This window comes from Periophthalmus magnuspinnatus, chromosome 17, assembly GCF_009829125.3.
Source record: "Periophthalmus magnuspinnatus isolate fPerMag1 chromosome 17, fPerMag1.2.pri, whole genome shotgun sequence".
Lineage (NCBI taxonomy): Eukaryota > Metazoa > Chordata > Actinopteri > Gobiiformes > Gobiidae > Periophthalmus > Periophthalmus magnuspinnatus.
This window is the reverse complement of record NC_047142.1, coordinates 12,137,025-12,158,257: the sequence shown is the minus strand read 5'-3', so window position 1 is coordinate 12,158,257 and position 21,233 is coordinate 12,137,025. Positions and strand designations below refer to the sequence as shown.

At 38.7% G+C, this 21,233-nt stretch overlaps 2 protein-coding genes across 5 annotated transcripts in view; both read right to left on the bottom strand.

Moving 5' to 3' along the window:
* The window catches only part of pik3r2 (phosphoinositide-3-kinase, regulatory subunit 2 (beta)), a 52,928-nt gene extending 40,919 nt beyond the window's left edge, over positions 1-12,009 (bottom strand). For both annotated transcript variants that reach the window (XM_033981819.2, XM_055228365.1), the window contains exon 1: positions 11,792-12,009. The gene's annotated coding sequence lies outside the window, so the exon portion shown is untranslated. The remainder of the gene's footprint in view (positions 1-11,791) is intronic.
* Positions 12,010-13,338: 1,329 nt separating this feature from the next.
* The window catches only part of mast3a (microtubule associated serine/threonine kinase 3a), a 66,679-nt gene continuing 58,784 nt past the window's right edge, over positions 13,339-21,233 (bottom strand). For all 3 annotated transcript variants that reach the window (XM_033981817.2, XM_033981816.2, XM_055228362.1), the window contains 5 exons: positions 20,780-21,003; positions 20,323-20,445; positions 19,852-19,988; positions 19,187-19,371; positions 13,339-17,948 (listed from right to left, as the gene is read on the bottom strand). In XM_033981817.2, coding sequence (XP_033837708.1) covers positions 17,137-17,948; positions 19,187-19,371; positions 19,852-19,988; positions 20,323-20,445; positions 20,780-21,003 — 1,481 coding nt within the window. In that variant the 3' untranslated portion in view covers positions 13,339-17,136. The remainder of the gene's footprint in view (positions 17,949-19,186; positions 19,372-19,851; positions 19,989-20,322; positions 20,446-20,779; positions 21,004-21,233) is intronic.

Below are 21,233 nucleotides of genomic sequence, written 5' to 3'. Positions count from 1 at the left end.
TCACTTTTCTACAAAAATGAGATCTAAGGCAAACACTCAAACTCCAATTTTCCCAAGTTGTGAATTAGTTTTACAAACTATTTTAAATGAAAATACGTTAGGTTGTTGTGATAATGGCAAAAAAGAAAGGGGAAAAAAACCCAAAAAATGGGAAAACCATGAAATATTTAAGTTAACGTGTCAATAGATATATACATGAACATTTTCCGAGCGATATATTTTTGATGTCGCATTGCAAAAAGAATCCAGAAACAGCTGCTAAAATCCGCCACTAGCGTAAATGTTATGGTTGGTGTCTTATCTTGGCAATGGTCCGACAATCCGAACGCAAAGCAAACCAAAATAACGACAACGTTTTCGATTCTGTTTGAAATTAGCGAGTCCAGTTTGAGTATGTGCGAATATCGGAGTGGTGCGAGAAAATGGCGAAGTGTGTCGGCTTGGTTTTTCTCAGGACACAGCTAATGTCCTAGTCTGCTGATCTGCTGCGTCATATTCAACACAGCCTCCCTTGGCTTCCAACTAGACCAATGACATCCATTGCGTTTCACAGCCCAACAACTTTACACCCAAACTCTCAAAAATTAATTTTGTTTGATATCTGAGACTTCAGAAACCATGTTTGGTCTTTGCAGCGTCATTGATGTTGAAATAAAACATGTACTGCTGCAAAATCTTCCACTGAAGATATATAAAATGCATTGGGAAATTGTTTGGGACCTGTTCATTCAGTTATTTTCGATTCAGAGGAAACGAACCATCAGATCATATGAGGTGGAAACTAAATTGGACTGTAAATTCGACGAACGCCTTTTTGCTTAAATTATTCAACTAAAATTAATGTTTAGGATATTCCCATTACATATAAGTCATATGTCATACCAAAAAACTATTCACCAATTCCTCCTTGCTAGGCCAAATAAAACTCCACATGTGCATATATTAAAAACACTGACCTTACATACACTTGCAATAAACCCAATGATGATCAGATGTAGAATCGGACAGCCCTACTTCGCGAGCATAGAGAGATTGTTGAAATATTCACCAATGAAAATGTTATGCAATCGGAAAAAAGGAAAAAAAAGCTACTGCTGCGTTGTGGTTCAAATAAGGTTATAGTCGGAAGTAAAAGGCAAAGATAGTCAGATATTTTGTTGTTCATAATGTGCATTTGTTGATTTGTGAACGATAATGTGCTTTCGAAACATGAGATGAGCTTGCATTAAACAAAACATAGAAGGGAGGAAGATAGAAATACATTGCAAGTAAACAGGTGCAAGTTTAGGTCTGTTAAAAATGCGTACAAGAAAATATCTGGGGCAATTGCCTTAAAATCTACCGAAGGCCTGGTTTGCAAGGCCTGGTGTTGTGCAACCACTTAATGCAAGAATCGAATGAAAATACATGCCAAATACCCCCCAAAGAAAACGTAAAAATTGCACCTGCGTGTCTACTTTGCTCCGTTTAACGCTTTAGTACATGCTTTGAAGTCTTATCTACATAATCTTCTCCATTACGACATTTGACAAGTCGAGAGAATGTTTTCGAAATAAAAAACGGGATCTACACTATTTTTGGAGGTTTTTGGTGCGGGGATGCGGCATTGAACTCACCCCTTCACTTTGGGCTCAGGAGCTCGGAAACTGGACCAGCCTGGAGAGAGGAGCTAGACTCTTTCGCCGCTTACGTCCCTTCCAGAGCTGAGGAGATGCCAGGCAAGACACGTGGCACTGGCATACCCAACCACAGCCCGCAATCCTCACACCACCATCACCCACCCCCCCCTCCTCTCCCAAGCCCAAAAACTCTGAGCCCTGCCCCCGAAAACGACTCAACTCTTCCCCCCTCCCTCTTCCTCTTCTTCTTCTTCTTCGTGCGCACAGGGAAAAAGTCTGGTTTGTTTACAGCCATTTTTCTCTAAGCAAGTTAAACGGCAGATCTTGAAGCGCGATTTTCACAACGCTCATCCATTTTCATTTCTTGGATCTGGGAAAGTCATCCGAGGACAAGGTGCACTTCTGTCCGTTTTGTTGTGATGTCGCTGCTGCTGCCGCTGCCGCTGCTGCCGATTCAAGATGACAACTGTGGGAAAAGTGTCCGAATCCATCCCTTTTTGAATAGGGAATAGCGCAGACTGAGAGAAAGAATTCCGGTGTTGTCAGCGGGCGCCCGTGTAGTTGGGTACCAGCGGAGAGTGGAGCTGCTCAAAGGCAAAGCACAGGGAAATAATTAATGAATTCAACAGCAAGTAACTCACTGTTGCTAGAGCGAGGGAAAGCCTGTCCTGCACTCTGATTGGCCGACGCTCCACCCATGTGCTCTCCACTCACAGAGAAGCCGGGCAAATCAAGGAATGGTTCTAATATTAGAAAATGTATCCAGGCAGTCATCAAATGTCAGGTGTAAACAAAAAGCGCATTTTTGACCAGATAGGATGGTTTTGTGTCATGTTTAGGGTTAGGTAGAAAGGACAGTGGGCTGTTGTAAAGGCTAAATGAAAGGAGATGGGAGAGAAGAGCGTAAAGTGTGGGGAAAGGATGGATGTCAGTGATTGGAGAGAACACAGTGAGTCAGGACTCGGTGGTGCAATAGGATCAGAGCAGAGGATCTGTGCTTTTAAGTGAAGTCAAGCAGATTTGTACTGAGGTTTTATGCAGCAAATGAAAAAATAAGAAAATAAAAATGCTGTAGTACAATGCCAAACTGTTATTCTGATTATTTGATTGTTCAATAAGATGCAAGAATGAGGTGATTTAAAGACATTATATTATGTGTTATGATCAGTGATGGGAAGAATACATTGAAAATGTATTGAGTTACAGAATACTGAACGCCTGCATTAAAATATATTTTGTAACTTATTCTGGTACATGGTCCAATCAGTACTGTATTCTCAATAGTTAGAATACTTTCATGAAAAGTTGCAGATAAATTACAAAGTAAAGATGCAATTTGGGATGAAAAATGGCTTTATGTTTGTTTCATGTTTGTTCTGCATTTCCTATCACTGATAAGAGAAGAAAAAAATTACACCTGCACTCACTACAAGAGCGGCGTTTTTCTCACTAGCTGCGTGCTGTTTGAAGCCTAAATTGTGTGATCAAGTAGAGCAATGTATTCCTTTGATTTTTAGAAAAGGAACTATATTCTGAATACCACCAAGTGAAAGAGTAACTGTACCAGAATACAGTTACTCAGAACTAGTATTCAGAATGTGTATTCTCGGAACATGTATTCAGTTATTTCCCAACACTTGTTATGATGTATGTTGTGTATGTATTTCATCCAACTGTAGTGTCTGTAAAGTGGTAAGCTAACATTCTCATCTACAAAGAAAACACTATTAGCTTCCAACAAAGGCATAAATGTTCATCAGATACAAAGTTTAGTAATTATGCACTGGGGATGCAACAATTAAGCAAAACAGTTGTTGACTATTTTATAGGACTAAAGAAATTTGTGGTCGACTGAAGCCATGCTATGCAACCCTATACACTATTTGCTCTCTGAAAAGCATGTCATAACCGTTGAAAAAGCTACAAAAGACCTTAGCTAAAGCGATCCGTACTGCACTGGCCCCCTCTGGGAGCTAGTATACGTATACAAAAAGAAAGAAAACAAGTGAAACAGTTAGTGAGACGTGTGTCCATGTGAGGATCAGCTGAGCTCTGGTTCATTTGTATGTGCATTTGTTGTAAGTTACCACTGGACATCATATAGCCTATACCATGTTTTAAAATATGAATTAACAGAATTATAACATATTTTTTCTTAACAATACTGGGCATTTATCTACACTTACAAAAAATACAGCCACCACATAAAGAACCGTTCATGAACCGGCATCAAAGAGTAGGTATCGTAAAAAATATATCAGAAAAAATCAAACAGTACCCAACCCGATGTGTAGATGAAATAGATTTGTGTTTGGATGTGTAGAGTGAGTTAGGTCGCTCTGACCTGTTCATTATACACCAGTATGCATAAGCCTTTTAGAGCATCACTGAGACTCTGTAGTCCCACAGAGCACCCTGCACACACTTCACTTCCCCAGTACTCCTATTTCTCACTTTGAACGCAAAAGAATAACACGTGAATCCCTACAAAAATTGACAGCAAGGGGTGTCAAAAGTATCAAAAGATACTTATTGATATGAAACTAGATTGTCATTTGAGCAAGTATCGATTCATAGGACAGAAATGAACCTTTCCTGAGTAGCTTTAGACTGATTTTGAACTGTATCAGAGCAAGTATAAGACACATAGACTAGTATACACCCATGAACCACTATGAACCTACCTGGACGACTGAGGGATTACACAGATATAAGGCCACATGGGAATATAAAAGAAAACACTACCATTTAATGTTGAAAATCACATTATATTCTGTAAAGAAAGAGCGTGTTTTTTGTTTTTTTTCATCATCATCGTGGTATTGGAATCGGTACTGAGTATTGAGTCTATTCCTTAGTATCAAAATCGAGTTTGAAATATTAGTATGATGACAACACTAGCACAGACAGACAAGATACTGATGATGCATTGTGAATTGACAATATGTACTAACATTTGCCCATTTGTTTATAAGTAGATCATTCTAATCTAATCTAAATATAATTGACATGTTTTCTCTTTCTTACATTTAGGGCCGAAACAAGTTTATCTCTATAAACTGATTTGTTTATCTCAACTACTCAATTATAAACAGGCTCCAAACCATGCTATGTGCTTAGAGTGATTCAGACAGAGCAGCAACTGTACCAAAATAACACCAGAACAGAGGTGGGAGATATGCCAAAAAAATAATATGACAGTTTTCTTGGAGCTAAATCTTGATTTCATCACAATTAATAATACACTTTGTATTTTTACATTGCCTTTAAGGAGGTGAAAGTCATCTCCTGAGAGTTCTTACATCACTCCGAGCCTTTAGGCCTTGGGCAGAGATATGACAATTTGACCAAAAAAAACTCACGATTCAACTTATGGCACATTGCCCGACCCTACACAAGACATCAGGGCTGTAGTCGACTAAAGAAATTCTTGGTTGACTAAAGAGAAGCCCAATTAGTCAACTAAAGGCTATGTATCTGACCCAAACTCACAAGACTACACCTGCACGGGAGTTCATGCAAAAACTACTATTTATACAGTACAATTAAACAGTGTATTTATATATAAAAAGGTAGATGAAAAGATAGCACTAACTCACACCATACATTCTCCTATGACCTGTTGTCCCGTATAAATCCTTAAACTCTAAATAAAATGAACAGTCAATCCTTCACCAATTTTTGACCAAATTTAGTTTAGTTCAGTTTATCTATTTAACGAGACAGTAAACAACATTAATCTTAACAGAGAGATGTACTGTACCTGGTTGCAGCCCTAGAGCTAATTTCCCCCTGTAGTCTCTGGGCAGGCTGAGGATATAGTTCATAAAATCAATCATACAAGGAAAATGGCTTATACTGTTTAGAATATTTACTGGTCGTAGTTGGTCCAGAAAGTCTCATAATGTTAATGATAATGTTGTCATTAATGTTTAAAGCTGTTCTGTAGTTACCTGAGAGATAACTAACAGCTACATAACACATTTGGATCTGTTTTGTCTTATTTTATGTTTGGGTAAAGGAAATGTTGCACTGGTATTGGTTGATATTGGGGATCAGCAGATACTTAAAGCTATAGTATCGAAATCAGCATTGACACTGAAAAAGCTGGATTGGTGCATTTCTAATAAAACCATCTTCCACATCCATCATCCATCAACCAAATCCTTCACTCCAGAACATCACACTCTCTCGAGAGCACACAAATACAGGATAATTTTCACAGGACTTCTGCAATTTAAACTAATCAGTTAATCAAAATAATAATCACTAGATGCCTCGATTAGCAAAACAGACATTAGTTGCAGCCCTATTTGCATGTATACACAGCAGGGGGAATGTTTTCAGGGCCTCAGAGAGTGTGTTTGGCTATAGGCCGCTCTGGAGCCTGTGGCGCAGTACATTTTCTCTTCCGTGTGGACAGATGGCTGGGAGCCAGGCTGCATGCATGGTGCTCTGCTCCTTGCACGCGGGAAAAAAGAAAGGCCCAAAGACACAAAGTCTCAGTTCACTGCAATGTCACGAAATTCCACTGGATTTGGACACAGATTTTAGTGGGAACTAAAATCACAGATTTTAGTGGGCACTTAAAACAAGGGTGAGCTAAGACCATTTAACCTCTTTACAATTATTAGCTAAAGTCAAGAAAAGTACAAGATAATGTTGTCACGGTACAAAAATTTCAAACACAGTTTTGATACTAAGGAATAGACTTCGATGCTCAATACTGATTCCAATACCACAATGAACACTCAACGTTAAATCATAGTCCTTTCTTTTATATTCCTATGTGGCCTTATATCTGTGTAATCCCTCAGTGTCCATGTATGTTCCATAGTGGTCTGTGGGTGTATACTAGTCTATGTGTCTTATACTTGTTACAACTCAACTCAATTAGTATCCAATTTTCAATCCTTTTGAGAACCGTAGTACAGTTGCAGGCATGACATTTAACTATCACCCTCATCTGCATGAAATCTTTCTGAGCTAGTAAGTATAAATGCCTCCATTCAAGTCTGTATCACTTTTAGATTTGGGCCCATATATACAACACACAAGTAGCTATTATACTCCATTTTAAGTTGCATTTTTACTGTCAGAATAAGTCAGTTTTAGATTAACTGAGTTCTACTGGAGGGAGATGTGACCAAAATAACTGGTAGCGTCTGGTGGAAAAGTGGCATCTCTTTGAGGCCTTTGTGGGATAAATGACACTTTTTAATAGGAGCCCTGTGACTTCTGCAGCATTCAAAGACGTTTAAGAAGACAATGAGAGCTGTGCACAAGCCCTGCTCTGTGTGGATAAGGCTGCATAATGGACGATTGACATTGGGTTGCATAATGCTGCCATCACAGTCATTACAAAGGCTGCATGTCAAATTATACAAGTGGCACAATTTACTTTGAATCGTTGAAGAGAAAGTTACAAGTTTGTGCAGCCTTAAATTACAGATAAAAAAGAAAAATGAAGTTAAGAAAATGCAAGTGTCGATATAAATCGGCCTTAATTATTCCTATTAATCTATACTAATAACATTATATATTGCTTTGCCAAGACTATTCTCTGGTATGCCATGATAAATGTGTCTATCTCTGTGGAAATAAGTTACAGGTCAGATCCCATGCAATTTTTTATTACACAAATTTTATGAACTTCTGCAGAGCTATAGTTTATTTAGTAGCTCAACAAGAGTCAACAAGAAACTGACATACACCCATCTTCCAGACGCTCAAAGTCACTTTACAATTTGGTGCATTATTCATTGACTTCACACTCAGTGGTGGTGAGATACTATTGTAGCCACAGCTGCCCTGGGACAGAGTGACAGCTCTAAGGCTGCTAATCTGTGCCATTGGCCTCTACAACCATCACCAATCCCTCACACACCACATTCATACTAGGCAATGTAGGTGAAGTGTCTTGCCTACGGACACAACAACAGTTGTTGTCACTGGTGTCCCACTGCGGCATCTGGTATTTAAAGAGGTCTCCCATCCAAATAGTCTAGCCTAGTCCTGCTTAGCTTCTGAGATCAGATGAAATCAGGCTTTGACAAGTAGGTTTGGCTATAGTTCTCTCGATTCACTCAAATAATGAGTCAATGGAGTCTTTATATAGTCTAATTTGTCTTAAATACTCAAGCTACACCAGTTACTAGGTAGTAGTTGTTCAAGTCCTAGTGGTAGTAGTAATAGTTTTATAAATGTCATTGGGTAAGTGTTCCAGTGTGTTGCTTTATAATCCTGGCTCTGGTTCTTGTCTGACAGTGTTTTGTATAAACTTTATTTCACCCCGTCTACCTCTGGTTTAATTCTGTCCGGGGCCTATCTTTAGCCCTGCCTTGTGCATATAAGAGGCATTGTTGGAGTCATAGGTAAACGTGTCTATTCAGGAAACCATTGACCCAAGAATGAACTCTAATCCAATAATCAATAATAAGTCTGCATGGCAGATGCTTAGCCAAGCATCAATTGGAGTGGGGCTTATTGGGATGTGTGATTGACAGCTGCACTGACCAATCACATTTTCTGAAGGACACTAGGTCAAATCTATATAGTAGAGCTGCGCAAATAATAACCTCTGAATAACTTCTATCGGTCAGTGATCGGCTTGGGTCTTTTTAAAGGCACTGTACCTTTTTACTGTCTTAAAAATGTGAAAACAGGATTAAATAATTTTAAAATTTTGCAGTGGTACTCACTTACCTTATGGATGTTAATTATTCACCGCAATGAGTTTATAAGAATCACGGTAAAACTAATAACAACTAGCATGCTAATCGCACACTTCCTGCTTCTCAGAAACATAAAACACTAATTAGAATTAGACAGCACATAGCAAACCTATTTTGACCTCAAGAGCTGCTTATATAATATATCTGTACTGGAGACTCAAGACACATTTCGTCCAAATACATGGGAAAAAAATTGGGTGCATGCCCTTTAATGGAGAGATTTACAGCCAGTCCTCTGTCAGTAAAAGCATGTGGTCTGGAGCAGTTCAGACATCAGACGAATACATTTTACTGTTTTTTGGTGTTAAATGGAAATGATTACTCTTTATGAGTGTTGTCACAATACTAAATTTAGATTTTAGTATTGATTTTGATACAGCAGAATAGGCTTGATACTCAATACTGATTCCGATATCACAATGATAAAACACACTTTATTTAGACAACATAATGAGATTTTCAACATTAAATTGTAGTACTTTCTTTTATTACCATGTGGCTTTATATCTGTGTAACCCTAACCTTCAGCAGTGATGGAAAGAATACTTTGAAAATGTTTTTACTCACTGAATACTGAATACCCAAATTAAAATGTATGTACACCAAGTTGCATTATATTATAGTTTTTAAAAATGACATATAATAACAAACAGCTTGATTTTTGTTATACATTAATTTATGTCTAATTAGACACTCACTACAATAGCTGTTTTCTTTATTCACACTAAAAGTGTGCAAAGCCAAATTGCATAATGAAGTATTGTCATATATTCCTTTTAACTTAGAAAAGTAGCTGTATTCTGAATATCACCAAATGAAAGAGTAACTGTACTGGAATCCAAATTAGTATTTAGAGTAAGTATTTTCAGTACGTGTATTCAGTTACTTCCTACCACTGTCCATCAGTCTTCCAGGTGGTTTCATAATGGTCCATGTGTGTACACTAGTCCATGTGTCTTATACTTGTACTGATACATCTCAAGATCAGTCTAAAGCTATTCAGGAAAGGTTCATTTCTGTCCTGTGAATGTGACTGTTTAAGTATCGATACCTGCTCAAATGAGTTTTAGTATTGATTAGTATCTGATTTTTGATGTTTTGGCACCCCTAGTCTCGATTGTTTATGTTCAAGTATGTTGGCAAGTCCCATTCAAAAGTCTGTTATATCATACTTATAACTATAAAAATGTCATGTTTTTGTACAGTTTTGTGCAGAGTAGCTGTGACTCACACTTACTTAGCGCTTACTTAAATACCAAGACAAAATACAAAAGGACCAAACCACAGAACAGGACACAAAAGATCTATTCCAGCTGTCAATCATAACAACAAGGCTTACTGTCTTGTCACAGTTAATACACACTTTGACCAGAGAGAACAATGCCTTTCAAAATAAATAATGCCACCTGAATTATCCAATTAGTTTGTACTAAGGATGTAAAGTTTTGAGGGGGAAAAATAGTGATTTTTCTAACAAGTATTGCGATTAGATATATTATATATTGCGCTTGTGTTTGCTATAGAGTTATAATCTATGCATCATTGTGTTATAATTTGGATAAACTACAGGAACAGCTACAACAGGATTTTCCAATAAAGACAGGATCAGTTGTTCTTTTTAGAGGAGATTCCTTAATCTAATTGCAGCCTTTGTGACTTGATAATTGCAGCAACTTAAATTTTATTGTGTAGTTTATATGCTACAAGGTTCTTTGTGCTATTGCTCTTGTCTGCTCCACAAGCGTAGGTCGATATTTTGTTTTGTTTTGTTTCAATATGCTGCTTGAAAAATAAGCACAAAGCTTAATTTTAACAAAGCTCTCTTAAAGGTGTGTGGTAAAAAACGTTTGGGGAGAGTCTGTAGTAAAATAAATGACATAATTTAGGGAAAATAATCAAAATCCGCTCGACATATCGGCCCATCAGTTGCTCTGTATTGTAAACAATTAGTTTCACCATCGGCCGTGCCATTCTCTGCTTGGGATCCAGACTAAACATTGTTCAATACTTTACGAAGATGTGAGTCTGGTCACAGGTGAATCCCCCCATTTTCAGATGACTGACAGGTGGATTAGCAAATCAGGGACATGCATGGTCCATCTGTATCAAAAGAAATATGGCTGCTTATGAGGAAAAGAATATATCACTGAAAACCATCACGAATTTCTGCAGAATCAAAAAGCAATATCAGAAAGATATCAGTCTGGATTTGCCAGGCAAGTTCTCTGTCCACATGGCTACTCCATGTCAGGTCTGAGGGGCCTCCTCCCGCCTGGCCCCTATCCGCACAGCCCATGGAGCCAGCGCTATTTACAATGACAACACTACAAAATGCTGAGGTTTCCTTATCAACTAGCACAGAAAACACACAAGCCACATGTCACACATGTTTCATTTTTTATAACATCATAATAACAATGCAAATGTTTTGTTTCAAAGCTGGTTACACTTAATAATAACTCTATCTTAATTAACCTTAATAAAGCACCAATAAATATTAATTTATAATGAACAAACAGGTTATTAATAGTGTGAATAGTTCTGCCTTAGTAACTACTTGATTAAAGACTTGGGGTTAGAAATTAGAGTTAAGATAATAATCCAGGTTTTGTAACTAAGGGATATGAATCATGATTAGGGTATTACTTAAGTAGTTACTACGCCTAAATCATTCTCAATAAACTATTTTGAATTTTTTTCTTCATGCTTCATTAAGGCTAATTACTTATTTCAAAGCTCAACAAAGGTATTTTAAAAGGAGAAAGTAAAAAATGTGAGATCTGGAAGTGTAACCACTGAGGCCTATGGAGCAGTATAAAACTATGACATTGTAAGAGCTGGTAAAACATCTAGTTCAACACGATTAAAAGTATGTAATAGCAAAGAAAAAAAAAGTTGTATAAAGTGTATAGGCCACAACTTTTTTGCAAGAATCCTCATTTTCCGCCTGGGTTTGCAGCATAAAAGACAAGACTAAATCTATTTCAGCTGTTTAAGTTTATATAAAGGCAAAGAAAAAATAGCTGCTTATAAAAATGATAGTGAAAAAGCCTGGGAGATTATAGAAAAGGTTACATATTTTTGCAATAATTCATATTTTCGCCATGTTTTGCAGCTAAAGTTGTGACATTGTAATAACAAGTCAAAAATCTATTTCCACACATTTCAAGTAAAAAACTAGCGCAGAAACCAAAGCTAATTTAGCAACAAGAGAAAGTCCAAAAACGTCAAACCTATGGCTGTTTAAATGTCGTGTAACATGCAGCAATGAACACTTCACCAAAGTTAAACGCGTAAAAACGTGTTCAAAGCGCTAAAAAGTGGTGAAAAGTGCACAAGGATGGCGTTAGCAAACAGCACACTTGCAACGCTTCCACCATTTTCCACTACAGTCGTGCTGCTAAACGCCAAATGTGCAAGAAGTTGGGAAAAACTCACCCGCCGATGTTCCTTGACGCTTTCCACGTAGAGCCGCTGCGCTAAAACTCCTCCAAAGTGGCGCAAGTACACGGGAATACGGCTAAACTTATTCTTTAAGGTGCGGGTAAAGAATTTAAGCCGTGCAAAAAACTAGTTGTTGGTCGTATGTCCGTGTGCTGCGCTCTCTTGTCCCGTTCACAGCTCCTGCTCCCCCTGCACAGCCATTTTCCACACCAGCAACACGCACAGGGCGCACGAGAGGACGTTGCGTGGGAACCAATATGAAGACGCCGAACATTCCCGAGCGCGTACGGAAAAAGCCGAGCGACCAGCGGGACGGAGAGGGGCGGGGCTCGGAGTGAAGAGCGTTCAAGTGCGCGTTTGTTCAAAAGGAAACTGGCTGCAGACCTCCACCCAGAGGTTTGGTGGAGCGAAAAGTCTGGAAGAAACTAGAATCATACGCACGGCTGGAAAGTAAGAGTAGGATTTTTCGCGTGGAATTTTTCCTTAAATCCAAATTTGGCAGCAGTAGGCCTACATGTAATTGTTGAGTACATTATTAGCCATGTAACTGTACTTTTACTTGAGAGTATCTTTTCACCACTGCTTTTATGACGTATATTCCTTTAAATATATTGAAATCCACATGTGAAAGCAGCCTAACCTAGCATTAAAGGTTTAAAGCATTTTTATTTCAACTTGCTTAGGTCACTTTTGTTGTGGCTTTAATTGGATCCGAGACTCACCTCAACTCATCTTCATCTCTGACTGCTTAAAACACAGATTCATGTCATCAGACACTGTTGCTCAGGATTTAGCCTTTAGGGGGCGCTATTTTGCACGTGGCGGATAAGCAGCACAGCTTGTACACATTTTATAGCATCAAAATGTATTCTAATTTGGTGATTTGATTTGATTTGAATAGATATAGGCCTGCTGGTGGTATTCAGGTTCTGTAATGTCATGATCTCCCTACTGATTATACTATACTTTGCCATAAAATATCCAATGAAATAATATGTCAAGTAAAAATAGACAGATCTGATGGTTATTTTTTGTGACCATGTAAAGTTTGATCATGAGCTTTGGATACTATTCCCACTGTAAGTTAACTATATTCACAATGGTTAAAAAAATATTATTTACATTAGTAACTAGTCAAGGTGGGTAGTTACATTTACTTGAGTAACTTTTTAAAGAAATTGTACTTTTCAGAGTACTTTTCTAGCAGCATACTTTGAGGAGTGAAAGTATGCTGCTGCTCGCTATGGATCAGACCTGGACGACTGTCACAGATATCCTACTTCAGTAATATTTTAACAAGTAAGTAAGTTGAGTAAGTTGTGGTTACTTTTCCACTGTGAGCAAGTCTACAAGTGACAAAAGCTTTATGTCGACATAATGAAATTTAAACAGTTGCATTCCTTCAGATATAATGTAGTTTGTCTCTTTTTTGTGGCTGTAATTTGAATTTTGACAAAATATTAAATAAAGCACAAAATCTGGTATTTGATAACACTTGTGTAAATACAGAGAGGAGGACAGAAAACCAGAACAAATCTGTTATTTTTTGAGTGGTGGACGTAATAGTCCACTGTAGCAGGTGTTTATTCAAGCACTGTTAAGACAATATAAAAACAAACATCAGTCTTCACCAGAGATCACACGGCAGGACACTCATTAGGCCTTCTGTCGGTACATGTTCAGTACGGTGACACACCCCAATACAACCTACGCAAATCAATTAATATACATTTTCTATAATTCATGGGTCATTATATAAGGATTATGAACTCTGTAGCTACAATTGATACTTTGCAGCTGATGTCATCCAACATTCCCTGGGGGTGTGATCCAAACTGAGGCACTGCTGTGTCTGAAGCTCTGTTACTAAAGTTAGACTTTAGTCTTAGATGGAGCTACAATAGGTGAGATGATTTGTGCTGTTAAACAAGTCCCTCACATAAAATTACAGTCACAAGCTAGCTAGCATTAGCTAACAGTTTTTTCCAGTTAGTCACTCTCAGCTTTTTGTGTAAAATCAATCTCCTAAAAAGAACCATGATACTTCTGTTGATCACCGGCTCCTGAAAATGTGCCGTTTACATCCAGTTTGTATTTTTCTTAAGTTTTCAGACTATTTTAAACATTTTTTGGCAGTGTTTGCTAATGTGTGCATTGTGCCACCATGGTAACTGCTGAACATTCCACCATAGACATAGTACATGCGGAACACCCCCAGCATGATGTCACTGCAAAGTATCAATACAGTACTTATAGGTCTTCTGTCTTCTAGGCAGTTCATGGTAGGTAGTCATTAATTACCACCCAGGCTTCAGAAAAAAATAAGTTCTTAAAGATGCAGTATGTAACATTTCTGGTTAAAAGTTCGCTACCTGCTTGACTCAAAGTTATTGCTTTGCTAGAATGTTTCACTCTATGGCATTTAACAATTTAGATATCTACATGGAGACAAGCAGGTGGAACAATTAGACCGAGTTACAGGTTAGATCTGTGGAGAGGCAAACGTGCTCTCAACGCTTGGAGCGTTTAATGCCATACTGTGGAGTATTCCAGGCAAAGCGATAACATCTAAGAGGTTATCAGGTGGCAGACCGAGACTGTAATTAAAAAGTTACGTAGTGCATCTTTAAAATTGAAAGTTACAATTGACACAGCTGAATTAAAAACTTGTATAATTTTTAGTTGGGCATTTCAAGTCTACTTTGAGTTTAATAAAAATACACATAGCTGTCCACCATAAGGTCCAATGCTGTTTGAACAACACAAAGACAGCTTAAGATATTAGTATTGCAACATGACATTTTCAATATCAAAATATACAAAAATGAGATTTCCACCAGTACAATTCCGCATACACTCAAGGCTTCGAGTTCAATTCTTCATTCTCCATCACCCCCATTTTTTTTCCTTTTTTTAAAGAATAACTTAACAAAAATGACAGATCGCACACTCAAACACTCTATATGTAAACAGTTGAACAGCCAAAGAAGCCGGTTAGTCGCGTACTGTACAGAGAAGGATTAACGGTTGGACAGGCACAAGACGACGCGAGCTAAGTCTACGGGTCAGGAGTCGGACGGAGGGATGGTTCAACAGCACAGAAGAGATAGAGAAAGAGAGAGAAAGGGAGTGTGACTGTGTGTGTGTGTGAGAGAGAGAGTGAGAGAGAGAGAACGAGTGAGAGTGAGTAAGAGAGTGAGAGAGGGCACCAAGGAGAATCTACACCTGTATGGGAAATGTAGGGAGAGGAGAAGAGACAACTGCATAAAAGCTGTAGTTTTAAATCCACTGATTGAATTAAGGTTGTCAAAAGTATTGAAAATCAGATTCTAATCAATACCAAAAAATAAACAACATGCTAAACAATGAAAGTAGTATTAGTTTGTATATGAAAATTACATTCTATTGCCAAAAAAAAAAGAGAGCATTTTTATCTTAACTGTGGTATCATAATTGGTATTGAGTATTGAGTGAATTCCTTAGAATCGAAGTGGAGTTTGAAATTTTAGCATTGTGTCACTGTGAGTATGATCAAGGTGGGGACCGTGTATCATTATTTGGTGTAGTTGTAAGGATTAATCAATATCATAATTAACTGTTATCATATCAAATATTTACTCATTCACATGTAATCTATATGTAAAAACGTATTTATATAAAGTAAAACATTTCTGCAGTTACTTCAAACTTTAAAAATTCAGACATTTTTTATGTAGTAGTAGGACACATATTACACAGGTATCATAATCCTGTTTTGTCTAAGACTGCAGATTTATATTCCAGGGCATAGTTCAATTTAAAACCATTTAAAATGCACGATCTCTCATAGAAAATACACATTTATCTCATTCTGAGGCAATTTTGAGAGAAGATCAAATTAAACTAGAAATCCACAAGGGGATGTGCTCCTCTAGTCTCTGTATTCTCTATACAGACGTCATGTTAATAAGATTGCTAAGGCTAGTCAATCAATACTAGGGGTGTAGTCCTTCAGTCGTTTAGTCAATTAATCGCTTTATTTAGATTATAAGGATTTATATGGGACAACAGCTGAAAAGAGAAGTTAGTGAGTGGGACAGCTGAAAATTTGGTATTTTTTGGTATTTATATGTAAAAATGCTTATTGAACTCATGATTCATGAGTTTTATCTGTCTTTATATAAATACTTTGTTTTCTAGTATTTTTTTCTGCACAAATAGTTGTTTTTGCATGAACTCTCATGCAGGTGTAGTCTTGTGAGTGCAGTTTGGGTCAGACACATAGAGATTAGTCAGACTAAAAAGCAGAATGTTCTGCTGATCGATTAGTCTTTTAGTTGACTACAGGCCCAATCACTTAACTGCATTTGACAGTTCAATCCATTTTATATGTTAATGACGCAACTTATGCAGTAAATATTTGAAAATCTATTCCTACACTTCCCATAGCAGTTTCACAGATGTTTTGGCATTGCCGAGGTCTAACATGCACAAAGGTTATATATGTACAGGGACAAGACCTCCTACAACAGCTTAAAAAAGTTACCTGTCTTTGGCACCACATGGAGTCTTCATCTCAGTCTCATTCTAAACATGTATTTAAATGCACAACAGTTGGACAACCTTTGACGATGTAAGTCCAGACAGTCACCAAAACACTAACAAAATCTATCCACACGCTTCAGCTTTGTGCAACTTCAAAGTCCGCACACACCTCCAAGGCCTCCACCGTTAAACATAAAAAGGCATAAATACGTTTCTTCATTAAAAACACAACTATTTACAATTCGGGTTCCACAGTGATTTCTGAACCAAGTGATAGGCCTGTCCTGATAATTACAATATCGACTTAGCGTTCAGTATATGAAAGCTGAAACTGTATATTTTGGGGCTCACCATTTATCATGTGTACAGTTTCTTTGCAATAGTGTTGAGATTTTTGCCAATTTTATGTAATATGATAAGATTTGAGCTGTAGAGGGTAGAATAAATAACTTCTTTGGCTAATAAATGGTTCATTCTGCTATTTATTTGCTCATGTCTTTTAATGAAACTGTACATAAAAATAGTTTTACTGGGATTATCTTGCATTATTTGTATTGAGTTCATGAGTAGTGTAGTTTCAATATTGTTGTTTATCGCAGTGTATCTGTGTAGCAATATATCCTGCTTCAGAATGTGTTATCGTGACAGGTCTACCAAGTGAACAAGCAATAACTAGAACTGTCTGATGTTTGGCAGTCATTGTTCGAACCAAGATTTTCACTGTGATTCTTGATGCTTGTTGAGTTGAAACTTGGTGTAGTTCGGACACATGCAAGGCCTTTGTAGACTTAAACAGTATAGCAGGTCGTCAAGAGTCATTTTTGAAACAAATCCTTTTCCTTTGATTTTGCCCTCTGCTTCCCCTCTTGTTTCACGTTCAAGTTTGACTGTGGTGTAGACGTAGCCGCTTGCGTGTTGATCCATGATGCCTTAAACCCCTTCGGAGGCGTCCCAGGCATCGTTGGACTCGGAGATTTCTCTTCCAAATCGTCAAAACTCACTTCTTGTACTGCTTCCTGCTTTTTGAATGAGTCCCTTCTTTCTGAGAGGGCCAACTTACGCATCACCACCACTTCCTTGGAATGGCTCCGGTGCTGCGGTGATTCCTGGTGCGTTCCCAATCGTGGAGATCCGACGCACAGACCCTGCCGACCGTGCTCACCCACGCACACAAAGCCGGTGGTAGCGGTATCGGCTTCGCCGTCTTCCAACCCCTCACTTTCGGACAACGGGACCTCCATAGTGTGGCGTCTGGTGCTGTACGCCTTCCTCTCGTGGCTTTTGTCCCCAGTGAGTTTCTCTGCAGATTGGACCCTCTTGAGGAGCGGAGATCGCGGTGGTTCTGCGCTCCTTGGTCGGACAGAGTGGCGGGCGATGGTGGGTGGAGAGAGGGTCTTGCCGTGAAAGGTTTGGAGCGATTTGGGGTGGGTGGGCAGGCAGGACGGGGAGCACTGGGGGGAGAGGGGTTGGGTGGGAGGGGGGATACAGGCTAAAGGGGAGGGGGGGATACTGGTGGTAGACTTGCAGCGGCCGGCCTTGGTGTAGCGGCCCAGGACGTGCAGGGAGCTGGGGCGCGCTTGGGGAACGGGGGAGTTGGGCGAGCTGGAGCAAGGAGAGGAGCTGGAGTCTGCAAAGAAGAGAGGCAAATTTTAGAAAAGACCTGTTGTTCTTGTGTCTGTTGAGACCCATGGATCATTTTGTTATAATGTGGACATTTTAAATCACAATATTGATCTAAATCGATTTAATAAAAAAAAACGTCTGCTGACTTCCACTTTCCATAAAATTGAAGAAAGAAGTAAGTACAAAGCAAAAACAGGGTGAAAACGGGGACTGATCAGCAATATTGAAAATAAGCAATTAAGGATTACTCAAATATGAATCTCTCTAAATACAACTTTGAGAGGGTGCATGAGAAGGGGAAATAATCAAAACATGGTTATAAGCTCTGAAAGGACTTTTCTGCAAAATCGACTTGCTTTAAGTCAAATACCAAATTGTATGTAGCCTGCACTGAAGCAGTTTTAAAAAGGTAATAAAATCACATCTGAACTTGGGTTACCAGAGCCTTAACCTGCAGACAGCGGAGACACAAAAGTTGTTCTCATTCACAATTTATGGACAGGCCACAACTCATATGAAAGCTTGAAACTTCCAGGATTCACTCAGTTGCAGAGGCTCAAAATCTTAAATACTGTCCCTTTAACACTGTCCCTTTAAAGTGAAAGTATGTAATTTCTGGGGGTGGCACATCGCCAGCATAATTCTATGGAAATAGAAAGTTAAAAAACAAACTTTGGAACATTCTTCATGGAGATAAATTCATTTTATGCCATACTGTGGAATATTATAGCAAAAGGAACAACATTTACATGGAAACAAGCAGGAGCAGAGACCAAATAAGAGTGCGTTTTGTGGAGATGCAAGCCCACTCTCAGTAAAGACGAATGTTTCTAATTATGTTTAAGTACAATAAGCACATCCATAAAACATGCTTTTATTATAGGTTATTTTTTTGGCCAAAAAAAGACATTGAGGTTTTAATATAAAGTAAAATAAGGTGAAGTATTTCTTTCAATACAGTATTAAAAAGTAGTGGTGTTAAATCCAAAGCCATGCTTGTTAATCACGATGCGTGTCACACGAATTATGTGTTGAACTTGTGGACTTAATTCCAAAATAAGATGATAAGATCTAACATTTGTGGATATTCTGTTTATTTTAAAAACAGTAAATTGCCAGTCATTATATCAGGACACTGGTCTACATCTGAAATTCTACTATTTCATTATCACGGCCTATTAAACTTTGACTTATTTCTCTGCCTGTTTCATCATTTGATATTGGGGCATTTATTGTACCCACCTCCAGAATGGTCAGGTGCAGGGGAGCGACAGGGAGTGGACGGCCCAGGAGAGAGGCTCTGAGTGGGGGATCCAGACAGACTGTCGCTGGAGGACTGGTGGAAGCCAGAGGAGAAGCTGCGGCTGCTGTGCAGGGGGGCAGGGGGCGTGTGCTTGGACAACTTCTTCAGGATGCTGCGCCGTCTGCTGCATAGTTTCAACACAGGGTCAGTTCACACAATTTATTGTTATCGAATTGAAATTGCAATTTGAGTTGGTGCAATTATCAGATCATAAAGGCTGGAATTTCTTCAATTTAAGAATGTAAAGAACAAGTCATGTTGTACCTGTAGTTTAGACCTCTACAAACATGTTCTGATATGTTTGGGATTCTTGTATTAGTTTATTAGTTCATATTTCAGTCTTCTGTTCATGCTTCTGCAGTTGCTTACAAGCTACACTTTTGAACAAAATCCTACTTTTTAAACACATGTTGGAATCGCAATAACAGCACTTTTCAGAAAAATCAAACCCAATTTTTATCCAAAATTGGTTCTTTGACATAAAGAGAGCCAAAAGTCCCATCACTAGTAGTCCCATCGCGCAAAAGGTCAACTTTGCACAATCCCACCTCTTTAAGCTCAAACGTCAGAAGTGCTTTATTTGTCTGAAGGCCTCATTGATTACCTCTCTTGTCCGTCCTTCCTCTTGCTCTTCTTGCTCCTACGTGCCATCTTGGCTCTGTAGCTGGCTTTCCGTGCGGGACCCACTTTAATGGATGTGTTCTCCAAGGCTGTGGTCTGAAGGGTCACCCTGTTGCCGCTCTGGAGGAAGATTTTAATAAGTTAACTTTGGTCTCAGAAATCGTTACACTTTTTGTGACAAGAATAAAACATAATCAAATTTTTTTCCCCTTGTATTGGTTAATCTTAATTTTCGATTTGATTTAGTTTGACGCAATTTGTTTTCTTTTTTATTTTCAAATCATGCAGTGCTATCCATGTTTCAGATTGTTAACATTGCTTTTCAATTACAGTTGTGATGTTTTGACCCTAAGAGCTGCAAGTGCTTTTACAAATAATTTAATGCACACAAAAAACATCTGGTATTGCCTCTTTAATATAACATATAAAATGCTGGTTGTGCTTTAAGTCTTACCTTGAATAGCAGCTCCACTACCTCAGTGTGCACCAGGCCCTGCACAGACTCTCCATTGACGTGAGTGATGAGGTCCCCTGCCCTGAGCCCGGCCTCGTGCGCTGGGCTGCCCTCCTCCACACACTGAGGACACAGGGACGAATGACACATGCATAAACTGTTCTTTTTGCATGAACTCCCGTGCAAGTGCAGTCTTTTGAGTGCAGTTTGTGTCAGACGCATAGCAATACAAAATTTTGAGAGCTTTTGCTATACCCCATTTTTAGTTGTCTAAACTGGGTTGGTGTTTCTCAACCAGGGGTCTGTGAGCACTTACTAGGGGGTACTTGGAATGGTTTCAGATTTTAAAATGAGGTGAAATTAAAGTGTTTGAGCAAAAAATGTTTTTTGGAGTAAATTATACATATTTAAGAATAATTTATAAGGATTCTGTCAAACATGTCAGTGGAGCACGTACCCAGACCATGTGGTGCACAGTGTAGACGTCGCTGTCTCCCATGTACACTCGGATGGCTCTGAGGGCAAAGCCAAAGCGTTTGCCAGAGCTGTGGATGACCACGGGGGGGCGGAGACAGCTCACACTGACAGACAGGTCTCTGCTGGGGGAGGAGTCTCTCGAAGAAGGATTGGACGACAGGGACAGGGACGACTTTGGGCTGCTGGGAGGAGCGCCTGATTCATCTGCAACAATACACACACACACACTGCTTTTGAGTGATGGAAAATGGTGGTTTTCAGATTATAGAACGTGATGTCAGACTCCCAGACGGGGGCAAGATTACAGTTTGGATATTTTATGGCAAATTAAAACTTAATTGCACAAATGTTGAACTTGATCATTTCTATTATTGACTAGACCCTAGAACTTACTATATTACAACAGAAATCTGCATTTGAACAAAATTAGTTTT